Genomic DNA, 21655 nt, shown 5'->3' on the forward strand with positions numbered 1-21655 from the left:
GGTAAGGCCACGTTCGATTGCAGGCTTGTTTGGTTTGAAGAGCATGAGTTCCGGTGGTGTGGTAGAGTAGGAAGTGTTTCCGTGTCGTACTTTGTGTTATGTTGTGTGTATTTGTAAAGCGCACTGGAGCAGGCAGTACTGGACAGGGACTCATAATTGCGGGTTTTAACTAGCCAGAGACGCGCAGTACCGGAGCCTTTCTAGCAAGTGATTAACGGTACTGAAGCGTACGACACAGGAGGCCTGCTCGCCAGTTGTTCATTGGATTTCCGTTTGCCAGTGGTTTGTGGTACCGAGTTCCTACTCGTCGGTACAGGAGCCTGCATTACCACTGGCAGCTGGTAGTTTAGAAGGACAGTACCCGACGTGGACTCAAAAGTGTCACACTGCACTGGGGCCAGATTCGCACGTGACTGAGGGAACTGCCCAGTCAGATACAGCGGGTGAAAGTTGCTCCCAGAAGGGAGTCGGTTCGCAGACTGCATCCTACCAGCCGGTCCCTCCATCTCTCTGTTCCAGGATGTCCCGAGTGATGCTGCAACTCGTGTACCTGCTGCAAGGGTCCCTGGCGGAGCTCAGCGCGGGCTCGGCCCCAGCGCCCAGTACAGGTGAGAGCTCCTGCGCAGCGCTGCCAGCACTCAGCATTTCATCCTGTCTCCTTCTCGACGGACCTCATTGCTTCCTTTATTTTAGTTTAGTTTGCCCGTTATTCACTTTGGTTATCACGGAGCTCAGCGCGGGCTCGGCTCCAGTGCCCAGTACAGGTGAGAGCTCCTGCGCAGCTCTTCCAGCGCTCAGCATTTCATGCTGGCTCCTCATAAACCGATCTTTGTCATAATCTGAAGGTTTTGCTTTTAGCAGAAATGCCAGTATGACCCTAAGTTATCACTATTTTCTATCGGCTGTAGTATTCCTTTCTTCAACCTTAGAAGGATGGATAGCGGCGTCGGCCCTGCTGGGCCACGATTCTGTGCTCTGAGGATTGCACACTGACCTCCTAGCATGCGTTCAACCCAATGAGCCTCTGTAGGGGACCACTTTTAGTAGAAATTCGGGTCACATCATCTTTATGCTGCTACAACCCGTTCTCCAGGGATTATGCATGAGTTTGTGAAGCGTAATGAAAAGTAAACGATAATCAGTTACTTGATGGGCTCAAAGAAGTAATGTTTTATTCACAGGCAGGAGGGGAAAAAGATTAAATGACTGAGTTCAATTTACCAAATTTGAACCTCTGACAGCAGGTAGTGATATTACGCAGACCTTACGCTGATCGACGATACAGAGAATATTGTGCGCTATACGTCTAGGGTGACCATAATTTTAAAGCCAAAAACCGGGACATTCCCTAAAATAAGACTACAATTTTACTTCAACCCAGCGCGCAGAATGACAGTGCTCCTTAGCTGACAATTCCAGAAGAGGCGCAGGAAGAACACGCATAAATGCATTTTTTAAAGCTAGTAGCATGCATGGTCATTAAATTGCTTTGTTATAACAGCTGCTAACTATACCTGTTTTGCAAAATGTAAAAAGATACCTCCCGCCGACCCTCATTAAAAACCGGGACAGGAGCTTAATTTCCTGAAATATGCCGGGATATCTGGCGAAAAACCTGGTCTGTCCGGGCAAACCCAGGACGCCTGGTCCCAATGAATACACCGCGCATCAGCCAGGTGCCGAAAACAGAAACATTGTGCTGAATCTGACGGCGGCTTGTGGAGCTGGAGTACCGTAGAAAGGAAGATTCGCCCCCCCACACACACACGAAGAAACGCAGCAGCTCACGCTGTCATTCCAAAGCAGGGTCATCCTGTTAAACTGCAAAGTCATCCTCTTAAAGGCACTACAAATAAGTGTTCGCAATGGAAGACTTAACTCCCCCCCCCTTCGTATCTAAAAGATCTGCGATTGGGAGTAAATAACTGTGCTCATGTCATTGGCAAACAGGTGTGCATGCCACGTTTGATTTTGTAGACATATTTGCACCCGGTTCAGGCTCCATGAACCCCCATGCCGGGGTTCTGGGGTTCAACAAATACGTCCTCTACATCACTTTCCCAGGGCCTACATCCTAAATAAGTGTGACCAAGGGCATCCGGCGTTCGGACTGGTGATTTAAACACGATTGCAGCAGGCACCGGAGCCACCGAGCTGTCCTGCCGCCGTTTCAATCCTGAAGTGTCTCTATGCGTGATAGTAGGAAGGGGGCGGGGCTGCGTGGGGCAGTGTCGGCTGTGGTAGGTAATCTACTTCTACTTTTCAATCTGTTAGTTGCTTTCCACATTATAAATCGTGGCCTTCAAGTTCTCCAATACAAGTAAAACCAAACATTGTCAAAGCCAGGCTCTGAGTGTGTGGCTCTGTGTGTGTGGCTCTGTGTGTGTGGCTCTGTGTGTGTGGCTCTGTGTGTGTGTGGCTTTGTGTGTTTGTGGCTCTCTGTGTGTGTGTGGCTCTGTATATGTGGGGCTCTGTGTGTGTGTGTGGCTCTGTGTGTGTGTGGCTCTGTGTGTGTGTGTGTGGCTCTGTGTGTGTGTGTGTGACTGTGTGTGTGGCTCAGTTTGCGTGGGCAATTATTTTCTTTTTCTTAGCTGTAGTATGCAAATGTGAATCGGGTGCAAAATCTCAGTTTTTGCATGATCCGCTTTCTGCCTGCAGCGGACTAGAAAATGATTTAATTGTACGCTGCATTTTTGCAGTGATCCATTGACTGCCACAAAATATCTGCCCAGGCATGCCAACTTGCAGTTACATTTCACAATGGAGGGAGGGAGTTTGGGGGAAGAATCTTACAGGGGATGTGTCTATGAAGGGAAAAAATCATAAGCCAATTGCGTTTACGAGATATGAGGGCACAAGGTCATGAAGAGGGATCAGGGCTTTGGGCTGAGATCTGACCCCCAACATCCCTCCCCCAAAATAAAATCTTCTGAAGCTACCACTAATGCCTTAGGGGGTATGTAAAAAAATAAAAAATACCAATGAAATGGAGCAGCGCCCACCCTCCAGATATGAGCCGGAGACCCTCATCCCACACCTGCAGTATGAGAGACAGCAGTGTGTATGAGAGACAGCAGTGTGAGAAAGCATTGTGTGTAAGAAAGACAGCAGTGTATGAGAAACAGCAGTTTGTGTTCTAGAAACAGCAGTGTGAGAGACATCAGTGTGTGTGTTCTAGGGAGAGCATGGTGTGTGAGAGAGACAGCAGTATGAGGGAGACAGCAGTGTGAGAGAGACAGCAGTGTTTGTAAGAGAGACAGCTGTGTGTGAGAGACAGCAGTGTGTGAGAGACGGCAGTGTGATAGACCTTTTATTTATATTTTGTTTTTTGAAACATAAATAAAACGCATCGTTATTTGCAATGTCAATAGTTCAAACTCGTGTAAATACGAGCCCTTTTGCATTGCAAATGCAATAGGTCTCGCATTTGCAAGAGATTAAGCTATTGGCATTGTAAATGAAAATGCCATTTATTTATCTGTTTTCAAAACCAACACTTAATGAAAAAGTTTGTCATTTAGAATGCCAATAGCTCTAACTTTTGCGAATGCGAGACCTATTGCATTGTAAATGCTTGTTCTATATAAGCCATGTGGGAGGGTTAGTAAGTTGAGAATGAGAAAACCAAAGAGAACTTTGCTTCAATAGAAAAGCTTTGCTATCATTAAAATAATTAGGTAACCCAAAACCCCCATTACATTTTACCATTTTCAATTTATTATAACTGATAAGAGGAGTTTTATTATTCCAAATGAATTTAGGAAATAGCTTATCAATAGTTTTATAAAAATGACCTAGGGCATTGAGTCGGTAACATAGCAAGAAGATAAAATATTTTGAGAGCAATTATCATTTGAATTGAATCCATTCTTCCCCACCATGAGAGATGTAAAGGAGACCATTGAACAATTTTTCTTAATATAATTTATAATGTCATCACAGTTTAATCTGATTAATTTTTTATTATTATGGGGAAAAACACTTAAATATTTAAATTCCTCCCTTTGGCAAATTTTAACTTGAATAGATAGCATATCAGGCATGCAATATACATTTAACGTAAAATATTCTCTTTTGTTTGCATTTAACTTATATCCAGAAATTTGAGAATATAACCATATTACTTTAAATAAGGGAGGAAGGGATGACTCAGGATTACTAATAAAGAAAAGAACATCATCCGCATAAGCTAATGTTTTTATAGTAACATCATTAATATTAACACCATTCATTTCAGTACATTTTCTAATAGCAGTAAGCAAAGATTATATAACTAGAAGAAAAAGTACAGGAGACGAAGGACAGCCTTGTCTTGTACCCCTAAAAAGAAAAAATTAATTAGACGTACGGCCATTTATAAAAAGTCTAACAGAGGTCTGGTATTAGAAGCAGATATCATGCGAATAAATGAATCACCAAAATTAAACATAGCTAGTGATTGAAATAAAAATTGCCAATTAACTTGTTCAAAAGCGTTTTCCGCATCTAATGCCAACACTCCAGAAGGTATTGATAATTTATGTCCCTGCTCAATAGCTTGAAGCAGCACGTTAAGTTTCATAAAACCAGATGGATCAGGATGTACCATAGAATAAAGCACAAAAGTCAATCTAGTTGCAAGTATTTTGCAATAAAGTTTACAACTTAGATTTATTGAGGAAATTGGCTGATAAATTGAAACAATAGTGGGATCTTTGTTGGGTTTCGGAAGAACAACATAATGCTTCTGTAAATGAACCAGAAGTTGTCCCTAATGCGATAAAAGGGGAAAAAAGGGAAAGCAGGTAAGGTAGGAGGTGTGGAGCAAAAACCTAATAACACTCAGCCGGGATTTCATCAGGTCCAGGTGATTTATTAAGTTTAAGGGATTTAATAGCCAAATCAATTTCTTCTAAAGTAATTGGTGAATCTAAACTATCTTTGGCTGATTGTGATATTTTCTGTAAACCACAATTGCGCAAAAAACTGTAATAAGTAAAAAATTCATTAACAATATCTTTATGGGATAACGTCACATTACCATTAACACCATGGAGCGCAGTGATATGACTCTTATCTTTTTTTATACACAAGTAATTTGCCAAAAATCTACCTGATCTATTAACATTAAAATAAAATTATGTACACTGCACTTCTACTTAATATGGAGTTGAATTCATATCGGTGTTTTTGTAGTTGTATTTTGCATTTAAGGTCATTAGTTGAGATAAATAGTCTCTCCAATTTTGCAATTTGTTTGTCCAAATCTTTTTTTAAAAACCTGCTTTATTGAAAAGCAGACAAGGTGGTCTGCTGAGCCCATCAGGCCAACATCCCTGGGAAAGCCAGTCATTGCCAATGGGGTCGCAAATTGTGCGACCCCATTGGGAATCGCTAGCAGTGTCTGATACACTGTTGTACATTGTGATTTGCGACTTGCAAATTGCGACTCGCAATTTATTGCAATTTGTGAGTCGCAAATCACAATGGTCGTACATCTGGCCCTTGGTGTATTAATTTAATTGAGAACAGTATGAGTGTTCATACGACATCTGGATTGAGTAGAAAGAGTAGGGATGAATTGAAAAACAGCTGAAATAACAGCATGCTTCAGAGATGTCTATATTATGTATTAGTGGAGAAGAAATTGATTGAATTAATTGTCGGGATACTAATAAATTATCCAGTCATGAATAAGAATGATGAGGATTTGAGAAAAAAGTTAAACATTTTTCAATTGGGTAGTGTAATCACCAAATATCAACTAATTTAGTTGTTTTAAAAAAAGATTTTAAGGTAAAAAAAGCTATATGTGGACGATATTTAGATTGCGATGATCTGTCTAACAAAGTGTCACATATTAAATTAAAATCCCCTCCAATAATGAGTGGATCATTACCTAGTTTGAGCATCTCTATTGTTAACAAGGACCAACATTTAAGATCATCATTTGTTTACCCATAAACTTTAATTAAATAAATAGGCGTAGTATCCAATTTAATTTTAACCATAATGTACTGACCTTCTGTATCTGAAAATTTGCTCAGTATTTGAAAATGTAATTTGTTTGCAAAAACAATAGCCACTCCATTTTTTTTATTAATTGCAGGTGAAGAAACTATAGTACCAACCCATTTTTTCTGCATATATGATGAAACCTTATCGTCAATATGTATCTCCTGTAATAAACAAATATGTGTTTTATGACTTGCTAAATAATCAAAAATTTTAACACGTTTAACGGGATGTCTTAAACCTTTAACATTAGAAGAAACAATTTTAATATTTTTGAAAATAGCCATACTTTAATAGGAATGTCAGTAGAAAAGGACAGAACAAATAAAGCTAACATATCAAAAGTAGCTCTAGATTAAGATAAATAGGGAGAAAAGGAAAGACAAGGATAAACATACGTAAGACAACATGAAAACATAAATAGAATTGTAGAATCACGTGCACGCATGACCAAGAATAACCAACCCAAAAAGAATGCCCATATAGCTAATCTGAAAAAAAGGGCAACTTAAATTGAAAAGCAAGACCTAAAGAAATTACCCAGAAAAAATGAATACATAAATAAAGTCAAGTATTCATAGTATTTGCTTCTATGGTCTATGAAAGTACATAGTTCTTCTGGTTGCTAAAAGGATTTTGAGACACCATCTTTCTAGATTCTCATAGTTGAAGGATCGAAGAGATTATATTTGAAACCAGAGGAGCGTAGTCGTCGTTTCAGCTCAGTGAATTCTTTATGTAGTTGAACAGTTTCTTTGGCAAAGTCTTGGTGTTTGTAGATTTTATTTCCATTGACCATTAGAGATGGAATTTCTCTAGCTGCCTTTCTAATCATCACTAAATGATCATGGTGTAGAACTTTAAATATAATTTGTCTTGGTTTGCTGTGACAAGAGTTTTGGTGAGAAGGAATTCTATGCGCTTTGTCTATTTTGAATTTCTACGAATATTGCAGCTTTAAATGACCTGGAAACAATTTTTCTAAGTACTGCCTACAATCATTTCCTTCCACGTCTTCTGGCAGATAAAAAATATGTAAGTTGTATTGACAGCTACGATTTTCTAAATCTAACAGTAACTGACTCATTGGTGAAATGTTTGCTACCATAGGTGTAAAGCTATCAATTTTAGTTTTATTATCTTGGATTTTAATTGAGTTATCCAAAATTTTTATCAAGAGACTAGCCATGTCTTTACGGATATTTTTAAATTCTGACGCAATAGAGTCAATATTTAAATGTACTGCTTGCTTCTTCCAACAAAGTGGACAAAGAAGGTTCATTTGAGTCCACAATCTTAGATTTAACAGGTATTGGAGAAATAGTTTGTTTATGTTCGTTATTCCATGTAGATATGTTTTTTCTTTCCATTTTACTGAATTAGAACAATTAAATATATTTTTTTTTAAATTTCACTAAAAGTTAAAATATAGAAGCAAAACTAAGAGATAGTCACTAAGTAATGAAGAGTGCAGCAGCTAAAACTGACTGTGGGAGTGGTTCTAGGCCTCAGCCTTTCCTGAAGTAGAACTCGGCACTACTGACAGGAATCTCAGCAGAGCAGAGCAGCCGGTGGTAACAGCAGCTGAGGAAAATGCACCAAATCTGTCAGAAAAGTTTTCCCAAACCTGCCAATGCGAAGCGCTGGGGTGAACAAGCAGAATTCTGGGCAATAGGTAAGTAAAAAATGCCCTAATCGACTGAAATACGGTGTCGGTAAATGGGGCTAATTAGAGCATCAGCGGGAGGCTGCCATCTTGATGTGCGCGTTCACCTGACTCGCAACGCTAACTCTTTAATGTGGCCCTGGGCTGCCTCAAGGTGCTGTAGAATAGAGACTTCACCATAAACGCACCCAAAGTTCCTAATCTTAGTTATTTTCCACACTGCATAAACAGGCAAGATTCATACTAACATGTATTTTTCAGGGGTTGCAGAGGGAATAGATGTACACAGAAAGCTGAAATGATGAGCCAACTAGTACTAAATTAAATATGTTACACCCACATGGAAGGCATGCATATAATACGGAAATTCTGAGCTAACGATCACCAAATAAAACATGCTTCACCTTCCTGGAAGATGTAGATATAATGCTGGAATGCTGACAGCACAATCGGCAACTAAAAAAAGACCTATCCTTTGTGTAAGGATGCATAAGCAGCTGAAATGTTCAGTCCATTTTTATCATTTAAACGCTTGGGGCCCATTAGGATGGCGGGCGGATTGCCCCCGCCAGGCCGGCGGTAGCCACTGCCGGCCTGGCGGGGGCAATCCGCCCGCCATCCTTGCCGGAATTACCCAACACCAGATAAGTATGGCTGGGGGGTCCACGGCGGACGGAAAGACCGTTCGCCACTCTTCCGCCCGGTCGTCTTGCGACCGGGGCGGAAAAGGGTTTATATGGTGGCTGTGTCTATCAGACACCGCCAACCATATTACCATGGGCATTTTCCAATGCCTTTCCGTGGTGGCAATGCCGCCACAGAAAGGCATGTGGAGTCTACTTTGGGGGCCTATTGCGGGCCCCCAAGGACTCCGGGTGGGTGGGGGTGCACATGGTACCCCTCGGCATTTCAAAGGACAACGTGGCAGGCACCGCGTGGTGCCTGTCAAGTTGTGCTTTGAAATGCACATGTATTTTTGATATTGCGGCGGCCGGTGCATTCAGCACCGCCCGCCGCAATGTTAAAAATATAGGACGCGCCCGCCACTGTGGCGGACGCATCGTAATTCCCCCCACGGGACCCCCGCCCTTTTGGCGGGCTGTCCCTTTATCCGATAGGATGGCGGGCAGACAAAGTCCACCCGTCATCCTAATGACCCCCTTAGTACCTCCCAAAAGAAGTGTTCTGGTCACTCGGTCGAGAGCTTTCTTATATGTAAATGATCTGATTAACTGAATGACCTGATCACCTTCACAGAACCTCAATGTGCAGCTGCATCATAAGATAGTTTTTAGTCCATGCCTCCAGTGATGAACTGACCTGAAGCCCACTGGCAGCGGACGGTCCCTTTGCAAACAGCACGCCATCAGCAGCCATTTCAAATTAACAGCAATAACTTGAGACAATGCTTTTCATATGAAATGCAGTGCAAAGAAAGAGCTATGAACAAACAAGATTGTAACATTACCAAAAACCAGAGTAGTGTTTAACTTGTGAAAGACCCATCAGTGCGGAGGGTGAATTTCATCCTCAGACGTTAAGAAGGATGATTTTGCTCATAATAGAAACTGAACCACATGGAGGGCAGCAGAGTGTACTCCTTATAAAAGAAACACAAGGCAGAGTTGGTGGGGAGTCAGCCTTCATAGCCAGCAGCACTGACTAAAAAGTCTTGGTAAAACAGCCTCGAAAGAAAAGGTTATGGAGCATTCAAGTTTTCTGTTTCTTAAGGAGTTTATAAATATTTGAATGGAGAGACGCGTCACAAGAAGGCGGATTGTGGCCAACAGCAGCGGGGGCGAGAATCCAGGGCTCCATTGCCCAAGAAGCAACGGGGCCGCGAGCACACCTGCAGCCCCTCCCCCCTCATCACCGGGGAATACTTTTACTCCTTACGCCTCCCGCTTCGCAGGAGACGAGTCGCAAGAAGGCGGATTGTGGCCAGCAGCAGTGGGGACGAGAATCCAGGACTCCCTTGCCCAAGAAGCAGCGGGCCGCGAGCACACCTGCAGCCCCTCCCACTCATCAAAGAGGTTATTTATTTGCCTGCAGACTCCCGCAACGCGGGACGTGCGCGGGTGGACGCCAGGCAAAACCCGGGCAAAGGGCGGGCCGTCTGTGGCCGTCAGGGGCAGACAGGAGCAGGGCAGGGCCCGGTCCCTTGGCACCTTCCCAGGACCCGTTTTACTAAGATGACTGGTAAGAACTATCTAATTACGGACCCAGCGGCGGTGGTTCATTTCTTATTTGTTGTAGAAAGTAGCTCTGAACATATTCACTAACCCGGTTGACTAAGTGAACAGTTCTCACGTGAATTGTAACTCTGAGCATAAAGTGTTTAATAACTATACTGATCTTTTGTAAAGGCTTAACATCGATGGGGAAACGTAAGAGTACTGTGGGCACCCTGGATGCTTTCCTGATAAGAGCGGAATCTCTGCTCATCCACGAGATTCAATTAACCGAGCGCAGACTTTCCCTCGACCCCTCACAATTCCCACTGAGTAGGGAGGAGGAACATAGCAGCACTCCTCAGGTGAATAAAACCGCTCCCATCCTTACCCCCTCCAGTTAATCCTCAACCACAATCTCCTAATGCACGGGATAAGGCAATCGATATTTCGAGCCCAAGAGGGAAAGGCCCCCAAACTCGGTAACAAACTAAACAAAAGAAAGGCCGAGCTATGGGCACAAGACAGAAGGGAGGAAAGCAGGGTAAAGAGGGAAAGGAAATAACTGGAGTAGAGCTCCATCCGCGGGAAACAGTTTCCTTACAAATGCAAACAGACGAGAATGTGAGCATTGTTGAAGTAAAATCAGTCTCTCCCACCACTAACCCCAATGTAACACTACAAGAGCTAGGGAACCACTTGGAAGGCTTTATAAAAAAATATTCTAGAAGTAAAACTCGGAGAAATTACATCACACTTTACTTCCCTCTTTGATGATAGATTTGATTGTATAGAGAATAAGCTGACACAAATGAAAGAGGATGTTGATTCAATTAGAGCTCGACTGGAAACTTCCAAGTCACATACTCCATCATCACACAGGGATAATCATAATAATATTAACCAACCCAGTCAAGAGCCTCAGCCTGGCCCATCCAACGAATCGCAAATAGAAAATACAAATCATATCACAAGGGTACCAAACCGTAGGGCATTGTTAGGTTGCCACAAAACATCAGCAATCCGGGTCAGAAAAACATGAATCCTACTTCCACCAACACTATAGCCCAACCCAACACAGATAACTTAAACTTGGCACCTGCATCTTGTCCCTATGTCTTGGTTTTAACAGGAGTTCCTCCCTTAAAACAAGGAATGTTAGAATCCTGGCTTTCCCTTCGTAATAAAACGGTGGATTGGCTGGTCAAATATAAGCATTTTAACCCTCGGAACACAAATCAAATACTGATGGTTAGAAGAGTAGGATGGGTGGGTCCTTCACAAAAAAACTATTCAGGGAGACTGTATCGTTATAAACGTCAAGACGCCCAGAATTGTCCGCTTTCTTTTAGCAGCCAAAGAGGAACCACCAATAACAGTTACAGCAATTCTGTCTCTCCCACTTGGTTTTTTCTACAGGCCATCAGTCAAGCCCCCCTCTAATACAAATGGCTCTATCCTAACGCAGAATAGGTTTGAGCTTCTTTCCTTACTAGAGGAAGTGGACTGACAACCAACCTCCTCCTTGGGTTCAGCTCTTCCTACATCAGAGAGACAAAGTAGTAATGGACAAACGATCTCAGCTTGCAATCCATCCAAGGAAATAGTACAATTTAAAAATTCTTCTATCCCGGCACTCAACTCCAGCAGGTCCTCTTCTGAACAGACCCAAGTACTCTCTTTAACTAATCACCCTAGCTCCCGAATATCAAATGATGTAGATTTACTTGCGGTTTCTCTAACGATTAGTAGTCCTTTAAAAGAACAAAGTCGTTTAAACATAACCGCCAAGACCGATCCCAAAATGTTAGGAGGGGTCCCTATTAGCCTCATATTTTGGAATATTGCTGGTCTACAGTCAAAGTTTAACCAAGATGGGTGGATAACATTTGTGCGGTCTCATGACATCCTGTGTCTTCAGGAGACATGGGCAGTACAACCATTTAATCTAAATGGCTATAAAACTTTCTTCTCCCCGGCACTTAACTCAGCATCAGGGAGAGCGAAAGGTGGGCTAGTGGTGTATTTATCAAACTTAATCCAAATGAGAGAAACCAGTTCACAAAAAAATTAGGAGAATTATCAGATAATTCTAATAGCCTTAAATAAGTCAACCTACATTGTGATAGTTAATTTTTATAACAACCTCCAGCAACTAAAACTACTAGAGACATTGAAGGAAATACGCTATTTCCTCCAAGATTTTAATAATAATCACCAAGAGATAAATTCTTACATTATCTGGGGTGGTGATTTTAATTTATCTCTTTGCGAAAGGAATAATAACATAACGTGTGGCTATGTGGAAACCCAAGAAAGTAATATCACGCATTTTCCCCACTCTTCTGCAGGGGCATGAATGAATGAGACGATCTCACTCCTCCAATTGGCCTTTGCGAATGAATTGCTAATACCTGAAGTTCCCTTAAGTCCAACTTTTAACGGTAGAGGAGCCTCTAGCTGCATTGATTTTATCCTCATGGAAACCAGGGCTTCTCATCTTATAACTAACTTCACAAACAATGATTGTCCATTTAGAGACCATTTTAAAATTTCCATTTCTATACATCTGGTTCGAGGTAGCATAAAGCCAATGACCTTGTACCGGGATGAAAGTCTTACCATGAACAGACTAAATGGTTACGCGATAAAATGGACACGTTCAGACCCTGATTTAATTACTGAAAAGATTGTTAGAACTTCCCTGCCAGCAATTATGTCATGTTTGGCGGAGAGCTCAACCCCTCAGGAAACCATTGAGAATTTCAAAGCTGTAACTAAATCCATAAATGACGCCGTAGCCATTATTCATAAAGGGAAAAGAAAAATCAAGTCTAGTTGGTTTAACTCCGCCTGTACCAAAGCACACTCTGCCCTTAAATCAGCTCTTAAAAAGTCTAATAGAGACAGGACTGAGGTTAACCATGTAAGGAAAGCATATAACAAAACTCTCCGGCAGAGAAAGAGGGATCTAAAAGAGGAACTATGGGTCGGCCTGCATAATAGTTGTAAAAATAACGATTCCACAGATTTCTGGAATGTCATAAAAACACCCTTTCTCTCTGGCCCAAATAAGAGCAGAAACATAGAAGTTACCATTACCGAATCGGAATGGTTAGAACATTTCTCGCAGATATTTGGCCAAACAGAGGATTCCACCCAAACCCACAGTAACCCGGGGATAAGGCCTAGTAGTTCAAGCGCTTTTCCTAGCTCACTGGCCTTAGACTTTACACTGGCCGAAGTTGAGCAAGCGTTGCACGCCAGTAGAGGAGGAAAGGCCCCGGGCCCTGATGGGGATCCCGTTGATTTATATAAATTTAAAATGGACATGTGGGCCCCATTGTCACTCAGGGTCTTACAAGCCACGGGAAAAGTTGGCCTTTTGCCCTCCTGGTCAAAGTCTATCCTTGTACCGATTTTCAAAAAGGGGGATCGTAACAGTCGAACATGCTATCGCCCCATCTCCGTACTGGATTCGCTGGGAAAGGTGGTGGGCCGTATCCTATTAGAACGCCTACAGTACTGGACGGAAGATAACAACATCATATCTGACCTCCAGTACGGTTTTAGTGAAGGCCTCAGTACCATCGAGCAGGTCTTAAACTTGACGTTAATTAGGAGTAAATATGTAGACGCAAAGGGTGGAAGATTGCACATGGCCTATGTAGACCTTACCGCAGCGTTTGACTGCGTGGGTCATGCAAAACTTTGGGACATCTTAACAGCAATGGGGATCGACAGTCTGTTTGTCAACTACCTGTGGGAAATGTATTCAAACGCAAGCGCAAGAGTGAGATACGGTCTGGGAGTGCAGTTATCCGCACCTTTCAGGGTGGAGCGGGGAGTAAGACGGGGTTGTGTCCTGGCCCCCTTCCTCTTTACTCTCTATACAAACGGCCTGGAATTAGCCATGTTGGATGGGAGCCAGGACCTTCCCCTTGTTCAGAATAGACCAATCCCTTCTCTCCTATACGCGGATGACGCGGTTATTATTGCTCGCACTCCTCGTGAACTGCAGCGCTCTTTAAATCGATTCAACCAATTCATGTCGAACTTAGATTTAAAAATTAATATAAAAAAGACCTTCATTATGACATATGGGCGTAAACTGAAAATAGGAAACAATATCTATATAAACAAATCTAGGCTCGACCACACTCCCACCTATCCTTATCTAGGAGTTGTTATAGATGAAAAGGGTACGTGGAAAAGAGCAATCAAGGTTAGAAAACTGCAGTTTTTAAAGGCGACAATGGCCCTAGTAGCATTTACCCAGAGGCTCGGAAAACGCCCCCGGAAGAGATGCTACGTATCTATCAGGCCAAGTGCGTTAGTATAGCCATCTATGGGGAGGGGGTTTGGGGGTATGTGCAGGTTGAGTCTATACAAAAAGTAGAAAACAGCTTTTTAAGATTCCTACTTGCTGTACCACAAAGTGCGTCCACATTCACGTGCCACTTAGAACTGGGAGTATCCTATATTTCTGACGTTATAGGGATTCAACCAGTACTATTATGGCACTGTTTCTGGACGTCTAACAAGTTAATGCTTACCCAAGCAATCGTGTTAGATTGTCTTAAGCTAGAACACGTGAAATAGATACCGTGGTTACAATATGTTAGGAGGTTCTTGACTGATTTAGGCATGGAAAATTACTATCACTACCCACTCGAAATGGCTCGGATATCACGAAAGGTGTTAAAGAACCAAAGCTTAATCATTTAGCTGGTCTCCGTTTGGCAAATGAAGCAAATAAAATCTCTGTACAACATTGATTGTCAATACAATCAACTGTGACGATCCAGCCCTATTTAACTTGGAAACTATCTAGTTTTGATAGATTCTCACTGACTCGATTCAGATTAAACATCTTTCATCTTTTTATCACTTTTTCATCGAAGAACGATTGGTCTAATCAGTTAATTCACTGTCCCTGCGATGAGGTATCCCCACAATCGCTTCTTCATGTAACCCTATTTTGCTGATTTTATATTGAACTCAGAAAGCGATGGCTGATTCCGATCTTAAAAAGCATGGGTCTTCGGCAATGCCGACCTGCATTTATGATTCTTTAATTTCTTGAATCAGACCTCATAGCCATAAATATAGCAAGGTTCTTAAAATGTTGTATCCGACATAGGACTAACTTGTAACCTGAGTCCTGATGCACCCTGCACTTTTGATCTATGATGCTTACAGTTTGCAAAACTCTGAATGAAACAGTTTTATTTTTGTGAAATTATTTAGTGTACTGATTTTTAACATCATTTTAATGTAATTTTTTTAATTGGAAATGTAATGTAATTTAAGATGTGTGATACTTTTATGGTTTTTCCTAATGAAACCGAATAAAGTAAGTTTTGATTTTGATTTGAATGATGTGGTCAAGTCAGAGAGCTGCTTTTTACTCATTTGCCAACCGGCTGCAGCGAATCTCAATCAAATTCTGGAAGGCATCTGCAACCTGTTAGTCTTTTCTGCAGTGAAAAGTCAGCACAGCAAAGAAAAACGCAAATCGTGTAAAGCCGGATTGGGAACCCAAAGCAGTTTTGCCAGGCCAGCTACCCCTCCCCCGCCCAACACGTTTGAAGCACTGCTTTTTTTGTTACTGGGAACCGATATGGCAGCACCACTGCAAAACTGTCCCCCTCCTCACACTACCACCCTCCCGGGGAAACGCCTAATGCCCACTAGTGCCAGTCCAGCTCTGTCACTCACAGCTGTCCACGCAGCCACCAGCACCAGATCCTTCTAATCTACCTCAAAGAATTCTGATGAACTGGTGCTTGCGTGTGTGTTCCGGCTGACGAGTAACACTTGCACATAATTAGATGGTAACTTTTCACTTTTGAAAGGGCTGCTAAACGCTGAAAGGAAAGTGGGCGAGTCTGGCCCTTTAAACCCTAGCAGAATTGTCATGAGATGAAACAAGCGACGGGGATGGCAAAGGCTGTAAGGGACAGATGTCTGTGCAAAATGCGGAGGGGCCGGAGGGCTGAGGTATGAGGGCAACAGGCAGAAAAGATAGCATGAAAAAGCAACAACGCAGAAGTGATGGAGAAAAATAGCGACTGGGAGGGAGTGTGCGGAAGTGACAGACGGGTGGGAGGGATGAGGGCAACAACCAACGGAGCAACAAGCAACAGAGATTGCAGGAAAGATGGCAGAAAAAGCAGCTGGAGCGGTGGGGCAACAGGATGGCACAACAATATAGGAGCGAAAGGGCAACAAGCAGCATGTGGAGAATAAGCAATGACGATGGGAAGCAAACAGCGAGAGAGAGAGAATGAGAGAGAGCAATATGGGCGCTAGTGGTGGTGTCACAAAGGCACAAAGCCGTGTGAATGGAGTACTTGAACACAACATAAAAAATTGCTCCAAAAATAGAAGCTGTGGAAGAACACAAGTACTTGGTCCTTGCTCCATGGGAGGTCAAAAACACAGTAAAAAAGATATGACGCACCAGGCTGTGACAAACTTGCAGAAACAAATTAGAGCTTCACTGAACCTAATAAAGGGTAAACTATGGATGGGCTGTAAGCCCGCTGATCTATACTACTATAATAAAGGAAGAACTTTCAGCCTTTGAGGCGGGTAAACTCGGGAACCACAGCGCCAATCCACACACCCGATACACCGTTGGAATCGTCAGGGTGTGTAGATGGTTATAGGCGATATAAATGTTTAAAAAAACGTTATTTAAAAAATGTACAGTAAAAAAAAAAGTAGTCCCTCCGAAGTAGCACCGGCCGCGACGTGCGTGCTCATGTCAGGAGCGCAAGGAGGAGCGGCGTCCAGGAGCATGACGAGGAGCGGCGGACATGGCGTGGGGGAGGAGCGGTGACGTGAGAAGCAGCGGACAGGCCAGCGGCGGTGCGAGCAGCGAACAGGCTGGAGGAGCGGCGGCTGAGGTAAGGGAGCGGCCGACATGGCACGGGGGAGGAGCGGTGACGTGAGGAGCAGCGGACAGGCCAGCGGCAGTGCGAGCAGCGGACAGGCGGGAGGAGCGGCGGCTGAGGTAAGGGGACCCATGTTGGGGCAGGTGGGGGACGGGGCAGGCGGGGACGGGCCGGGCGGGGACCCGGGCTGCACAACAATGTCGGGGCGGGCGGGGGTCGGGGAAGCCTCTTGCTCCCGGACAAGGACGGGACGGGCTGCTAGTGGTAAATAAAATGTCTCGAAGAGACATTGCATGTGCTGTCTATGCAAAACCTGAAAATAGGTAGTTGTCTGACTAGTACTAGAATAAACCAATCGGCATTATCAGAGTGGCCAGGAGAACGTGGTACAATGGAGTTGGAGGGTGAATAAATCCTGCAATGTAGACCAGCTCAGACCTCCAAAGGTCTGCTGTATCCAAAATCCAGAAGGAACCGTGTTGTTCTAAGAAAAGTGTGAATTGCCCAAGCGTTGGCTAGCATAAATTCAATTCATTGGATACAAATCATGTCACTAGATAATCCATATATGAGCACTCTACCAGGCATGAGCATTATGATTATTTCTGCAACTGAGATGAAATTCTATACCTATTGGGAAAACCCAGAGAAGATTGTGAATGCCCACATATGGGATATGGAAAGAAACAAAGAGAAACATTACAGATGTGCAGGATATTTCAGCCCAAGAAAATAAGGAAATTAATAGATGCATTTGTATAAGATTGACTCAAAAATAATTTGTGTGGCTATAACACACGGATTAAGCGAGCAATGGGCCAAGGTAACCATGATTGGAACAGAATTCTTACAAGAAACAGAAAATGAAGGCAAGAACTTTATATCGTAGATTAACTTTAAATGGATCTACTTGGGAAACAAAAGAGAAGTAAGAAATCAAGTGCAGGCTTAGTAAGAAGACCCGATCTAACATCCCCCATAATGAAGAGAGCAAAGAAACAAAAAGAAACAAGCTGCAGTCTAGGAAATGGAAATGCAAGTTATTCACAAAGTAATCTTAATCCCATTACCAACAAAAATATACTAATGCCCGACTTCTCTTCCTTCAACAGTCCAGAACGCGCACAGCAGCAAAGAAAGTGCAAGAAACTGGAGGGGTCCTGGTGCACCCTAACCAGGACCCGGCAGTAATTGCAGGACAGGGTTCGATTGGCCTCGAGATACTTCAGCAGGTACAGTAAGACTTGCTTGTAAAGGTAATCTCCTCCTCAGCGCCCTTCGTTCTGCCTGCTTTCTTTATCTTCCTTTCCCCCTCCTCCTCCTGATCTCCGAAACAAGTTACTCCATTAACAATTTGTTTTCGCTCAAACACTAGACTATATTCTCAAATGGCAACCAAAACCACAGAATACAAAGTGCAGAGTTGCAGACTATGCCAATTACATGAATAAAGTCTGGCGCGGATTGTATCGGTCTGTCCGATTTTACTAACTGAACGAAACATTTTACTGAAGAGAATTTCTAACTTACATGGCATTAGATCATGTCGGCATGCCTTACTATTTTTAATGAAAGGGGAGATGCCTCCAGTAACAGCAACCTTTTAAAATCTTTACCTTAAAGTGGATCAGCTCTTGACTGAAAAGGGACTGATGACCACTATGTAACGTAGCACCTTATGAAATACCCTGCCATAACCCAATTTAATCTTCACAGCTGTAATCGGCTGTAGAAATTGTTAATTTGACAAGTTTGCATTACTATGGAGTGACTTAATCTAAATCTTTCTGCACTTTACTGAGTCACTATGTGACCACATTTAAAAAGAAGGAACATGATGTGCCCTGCTTCATCTTTATTTACCCCAAGATTAGAGGTGACTTTGCACGAATATGACTGCACTATAGTTTGTTTAAGGCAGGAAGAATAGATTTAATGAATTGATAAAATGTTTATATAAGATAGATGAATATTTTAATATACCAGTATTATCAATTTTATTTATAATTTAGTTCTTATTATAATGAAATTGTCCAAAGTGTCAATTAATGTTAGAAATCTGTGTTTTGCACATTTAATAAACTTGTAATTTTAATGATCCAGCTGTATAAATTATGTTTTTTTACCTGATTGAAATATACTTTGACTTTGACTTGTCCTCCCTTCCTCTTCCCTCAATCTTCATTCCTTTACCCTTCATCTTCCTTTTCCCCCTTCCTCTTTCCTCCCTTCGCCCTCCTGCCCTCCTTCCTTCCTCTTTTCTTTTCCTCTTCTTCTCCTCCTCCCATTTCATCATCCTCCTTCATTCCTCCTCCTCACCTGTCCCCTCTGTTTCTTCTTCCCTCTCTTTCTCCGCCCCTTCCCTTCCTTCTTCCCCTTCCTCCTCCCTCCTTCTTCATTTTTGCTGCATAGATTAGGCTTCTTGGAAAACGGTTCCTTTCATAAGGCTTTTTCATTCCATCAGGTGCCGGCAGTGAATGCACTTGTGGTTCCGGTGGGTGGAGGAGGAATGCTGGCTGGAATAGCAGTTGCTGTCAAGGTATGAAGCCTTTACTGTTACAGAGCCCTGAGGTTCTGCATTTGTTATCTTGTATTATAATAGAGAACATCATCCTTCATGTTGATTCCAGTACTCTGTGCTCTCTCTTCCCAATTCACAAGCTGCTGAGGCATGCTTGAACAAGAGAGAGCACTGAAAAAGCTTCGCAAAAGATACCTTCTTGTATAAGCGTCCCTCCTCTTGTGGCCTCTGCTCATGCCTCACCTTAGTCCCATTCAGGCCAAATTGTAGCAGGGTTTTGTATCCCCCTTGCGCCACTCAAGGCGATGCAGGGCGACGCAAAAACCTAGATTGAGATTTACCTTGCCACTCAGTGGTGCATGGCGTGGCAAATCTAGTGCAATGTTCAACAAGGAGAGGGACTGGGGGTCAATTTAACGAGGCCCAACGTACATACCCCAGGAGACTGATTTACAAAAAAGGTACAAAGTTCCTCTCTGATAATTAATAAGAGTAATGGGTCCCAGTAGTAGGGTCGCAATGGGACCACTAGTGTGTGCAAGAAGGAGGGGGATTCTCCTTTTGAAACTAGGGCTCTCACACACCAAGCAAGCTAGGTGTCATGCTTCATCATTTGAGCCTGCCCCTCGTCAGGTCGGCGCTGCAATACCTGACGGGCACCCGGAACTCTTTGTTGGGTATCTTTTGTTCCTGCCGGTGGGTGCAGTGGGGGTGAGGGGCCTAGTGTGTGTAGATGTAGTGGTAAGTGAGTTAAAATAGGTCAGTTAGTCCTATCCAAACTTTATTCTGTAGGTAAACTGCCTAATTAAAAGGTGGAGAGGGGCCAAACCTAGTCGTGAGGTGTCTAGTTGTAAAAGCCCTACTCTCAAATGATCTACATGTTTCATGTCTCTAGAGTCCACACTTACCTTTCAGTGTAGATAGTATGACATCGATCCTGAAGAAGTGTCCTGATCTTTACTGAATCTAGATACACAAAACATGTCGATCATTTGAGAGTAGGGCTTTTACAACTAGACAAAACAAGACAAGATTACACAACAAAACAATTATGTCCTCATTAGTTGAAGCCACATCTTTGGCATCAACAGCGTTTCAACCCATAGATAAATGGAGGGTTATCATCAGCAGATTTTATTCCTTTTTGCGCCTAATTTAAGAAAACCCTCGCGCTTGCTGCACTTTCCATACTGACACGTACATCGTGATGAGTGAGACAATTTTATTGAAATACAGTGGGCGCTCCTACATTTGACGTTCTTGTCCTGATGATGACCCTCCATTTATCTCTGGGTTGAAAGATGTGGCTTTAACTAATGAGGGCATAATTGTTTTGTTGTGTATTCTTCTGTGTTTTGAAATCTGCATTTGTATTATTCCCTTAGCCACAACTTATTTGTTTACACCTGTCATTGTTTATATTTGTAACACTGTTTGTGTAACTGCATGAGCGCCATTGTTTTTTTCTCATTGTATATGTGTTTTTGATATGCTTTTTTGATAATATTAAAATATATGTTTTGAATACTAAGAAAAATAATTTGTACATGGGTATTAGGTGTTCTAATGGTTGGGTAGCACATATCTTTGCACTTGAACCATTGTTTGGATTACAGTGTTAACTACCCCTGATTCAGGTTTTAGGATTGCCCCTGTTATTTGTAACTATAATTATAAATCTGGCCCTCATGTTCTAAGTGTTTTTTTCCATGAATGCAATGGTGTGTCAAGGAATATGCTAAGGGGATGGCTGAAGTGGATTGAAAAGAAAGATCTAGCAATAAAAAAACTGGAATCTACACAAACTTAATGTGAACCTTTCCTAACTCCGGTGTCCTGCCCTCCCTCTCTCCTTCCTAACTTATTTCACAGTTTATATAACTGGGACGGAGAGAAAGCATATGCCTGACAAGGCATCAAAAATGTGCACTGAAATTCGCTGAAAGCCACATCTTGCATGGAATATGTGTCCAGAGAGTCATTTATGCAAAAAGCATGTGAGGTTCTGCCATACAAATGTTGCAAAGGAAATATGTCTTTGGAAATGCACTGTTGTTAAATTTGCTCTGGGACAATCCATATTGGAAAAGCTAGAAGTCCTATGCTTAGTAATTTTGAAATGAAGTACAACAGCCAGGTCGCACTGCAGTCTATAACTCTTGCTTCCCAGTGAACCCCTCCCCCACCATAAATCCAGTGCCAAGTTAAGGATTTTTGGGACTCCAAGTAAGATGTATTTAGGGCATCCTTTTCTGAACTCTTTTTTTCCATAAACTTTATTCAGTTTTAAGGTGGTACAATATAGGCCGTTGGCCAACATGTCAGTGGAGACATTGCTGTTTGACATGGTGTACCAGAGTGATAATACAAAAGAAAGTATAAGAACAAACTTATAAGAACA

General features: G+C 42.5%; 1 protein-coding gene across 5 annotated transcripts in view; it reads left to right on the forward strand.

Annotated features, from left to right (window-relative positions):
* Positions 1 to 21655, forward strand: part of LOC147730374 (serine racemase-like) — a 73960-nt gene that overhangs the window by 31339 nt on the left and 20966 nt on the right. For all 5 annotated transcript variants that reach the window (XR_015308379.1, XM_086955179.1, XM_086955181.1 and 2 more), the window contains exons 5-6: positions 17846 to 17965; positions 19198 to 19272. Coding sequence is in view for 4 of the 5 variants with exons in the window: in XM_086955179.1 (XP_086811305.1) it covers positions 17846 to 17965; positions 19198 to 19272 (195 nt within the window). In the remaining variant the exon portion in view is untranslated. The remainder of the gene's footprint in view (positions 1 to 17845; positions 17966 to 19197; positions 19273 to 21655) is intronic.

Source organism: Lissotriton vulgaris, chromosome 2_1 (assembly GCF_964263255.1).
Source record: "Lissotriton vulgaris chromosome 2_1, aLisVul1.2, whole genome shotgun sequence".
In the NCBI taxonomy this organism is placed as follows: domain Eukaryota; kingdom Metazoa; phylum Chordata; class Amphibia; order Caudata; family Salamandridae; genus Lissotriton; species Lissotriton vulgaris.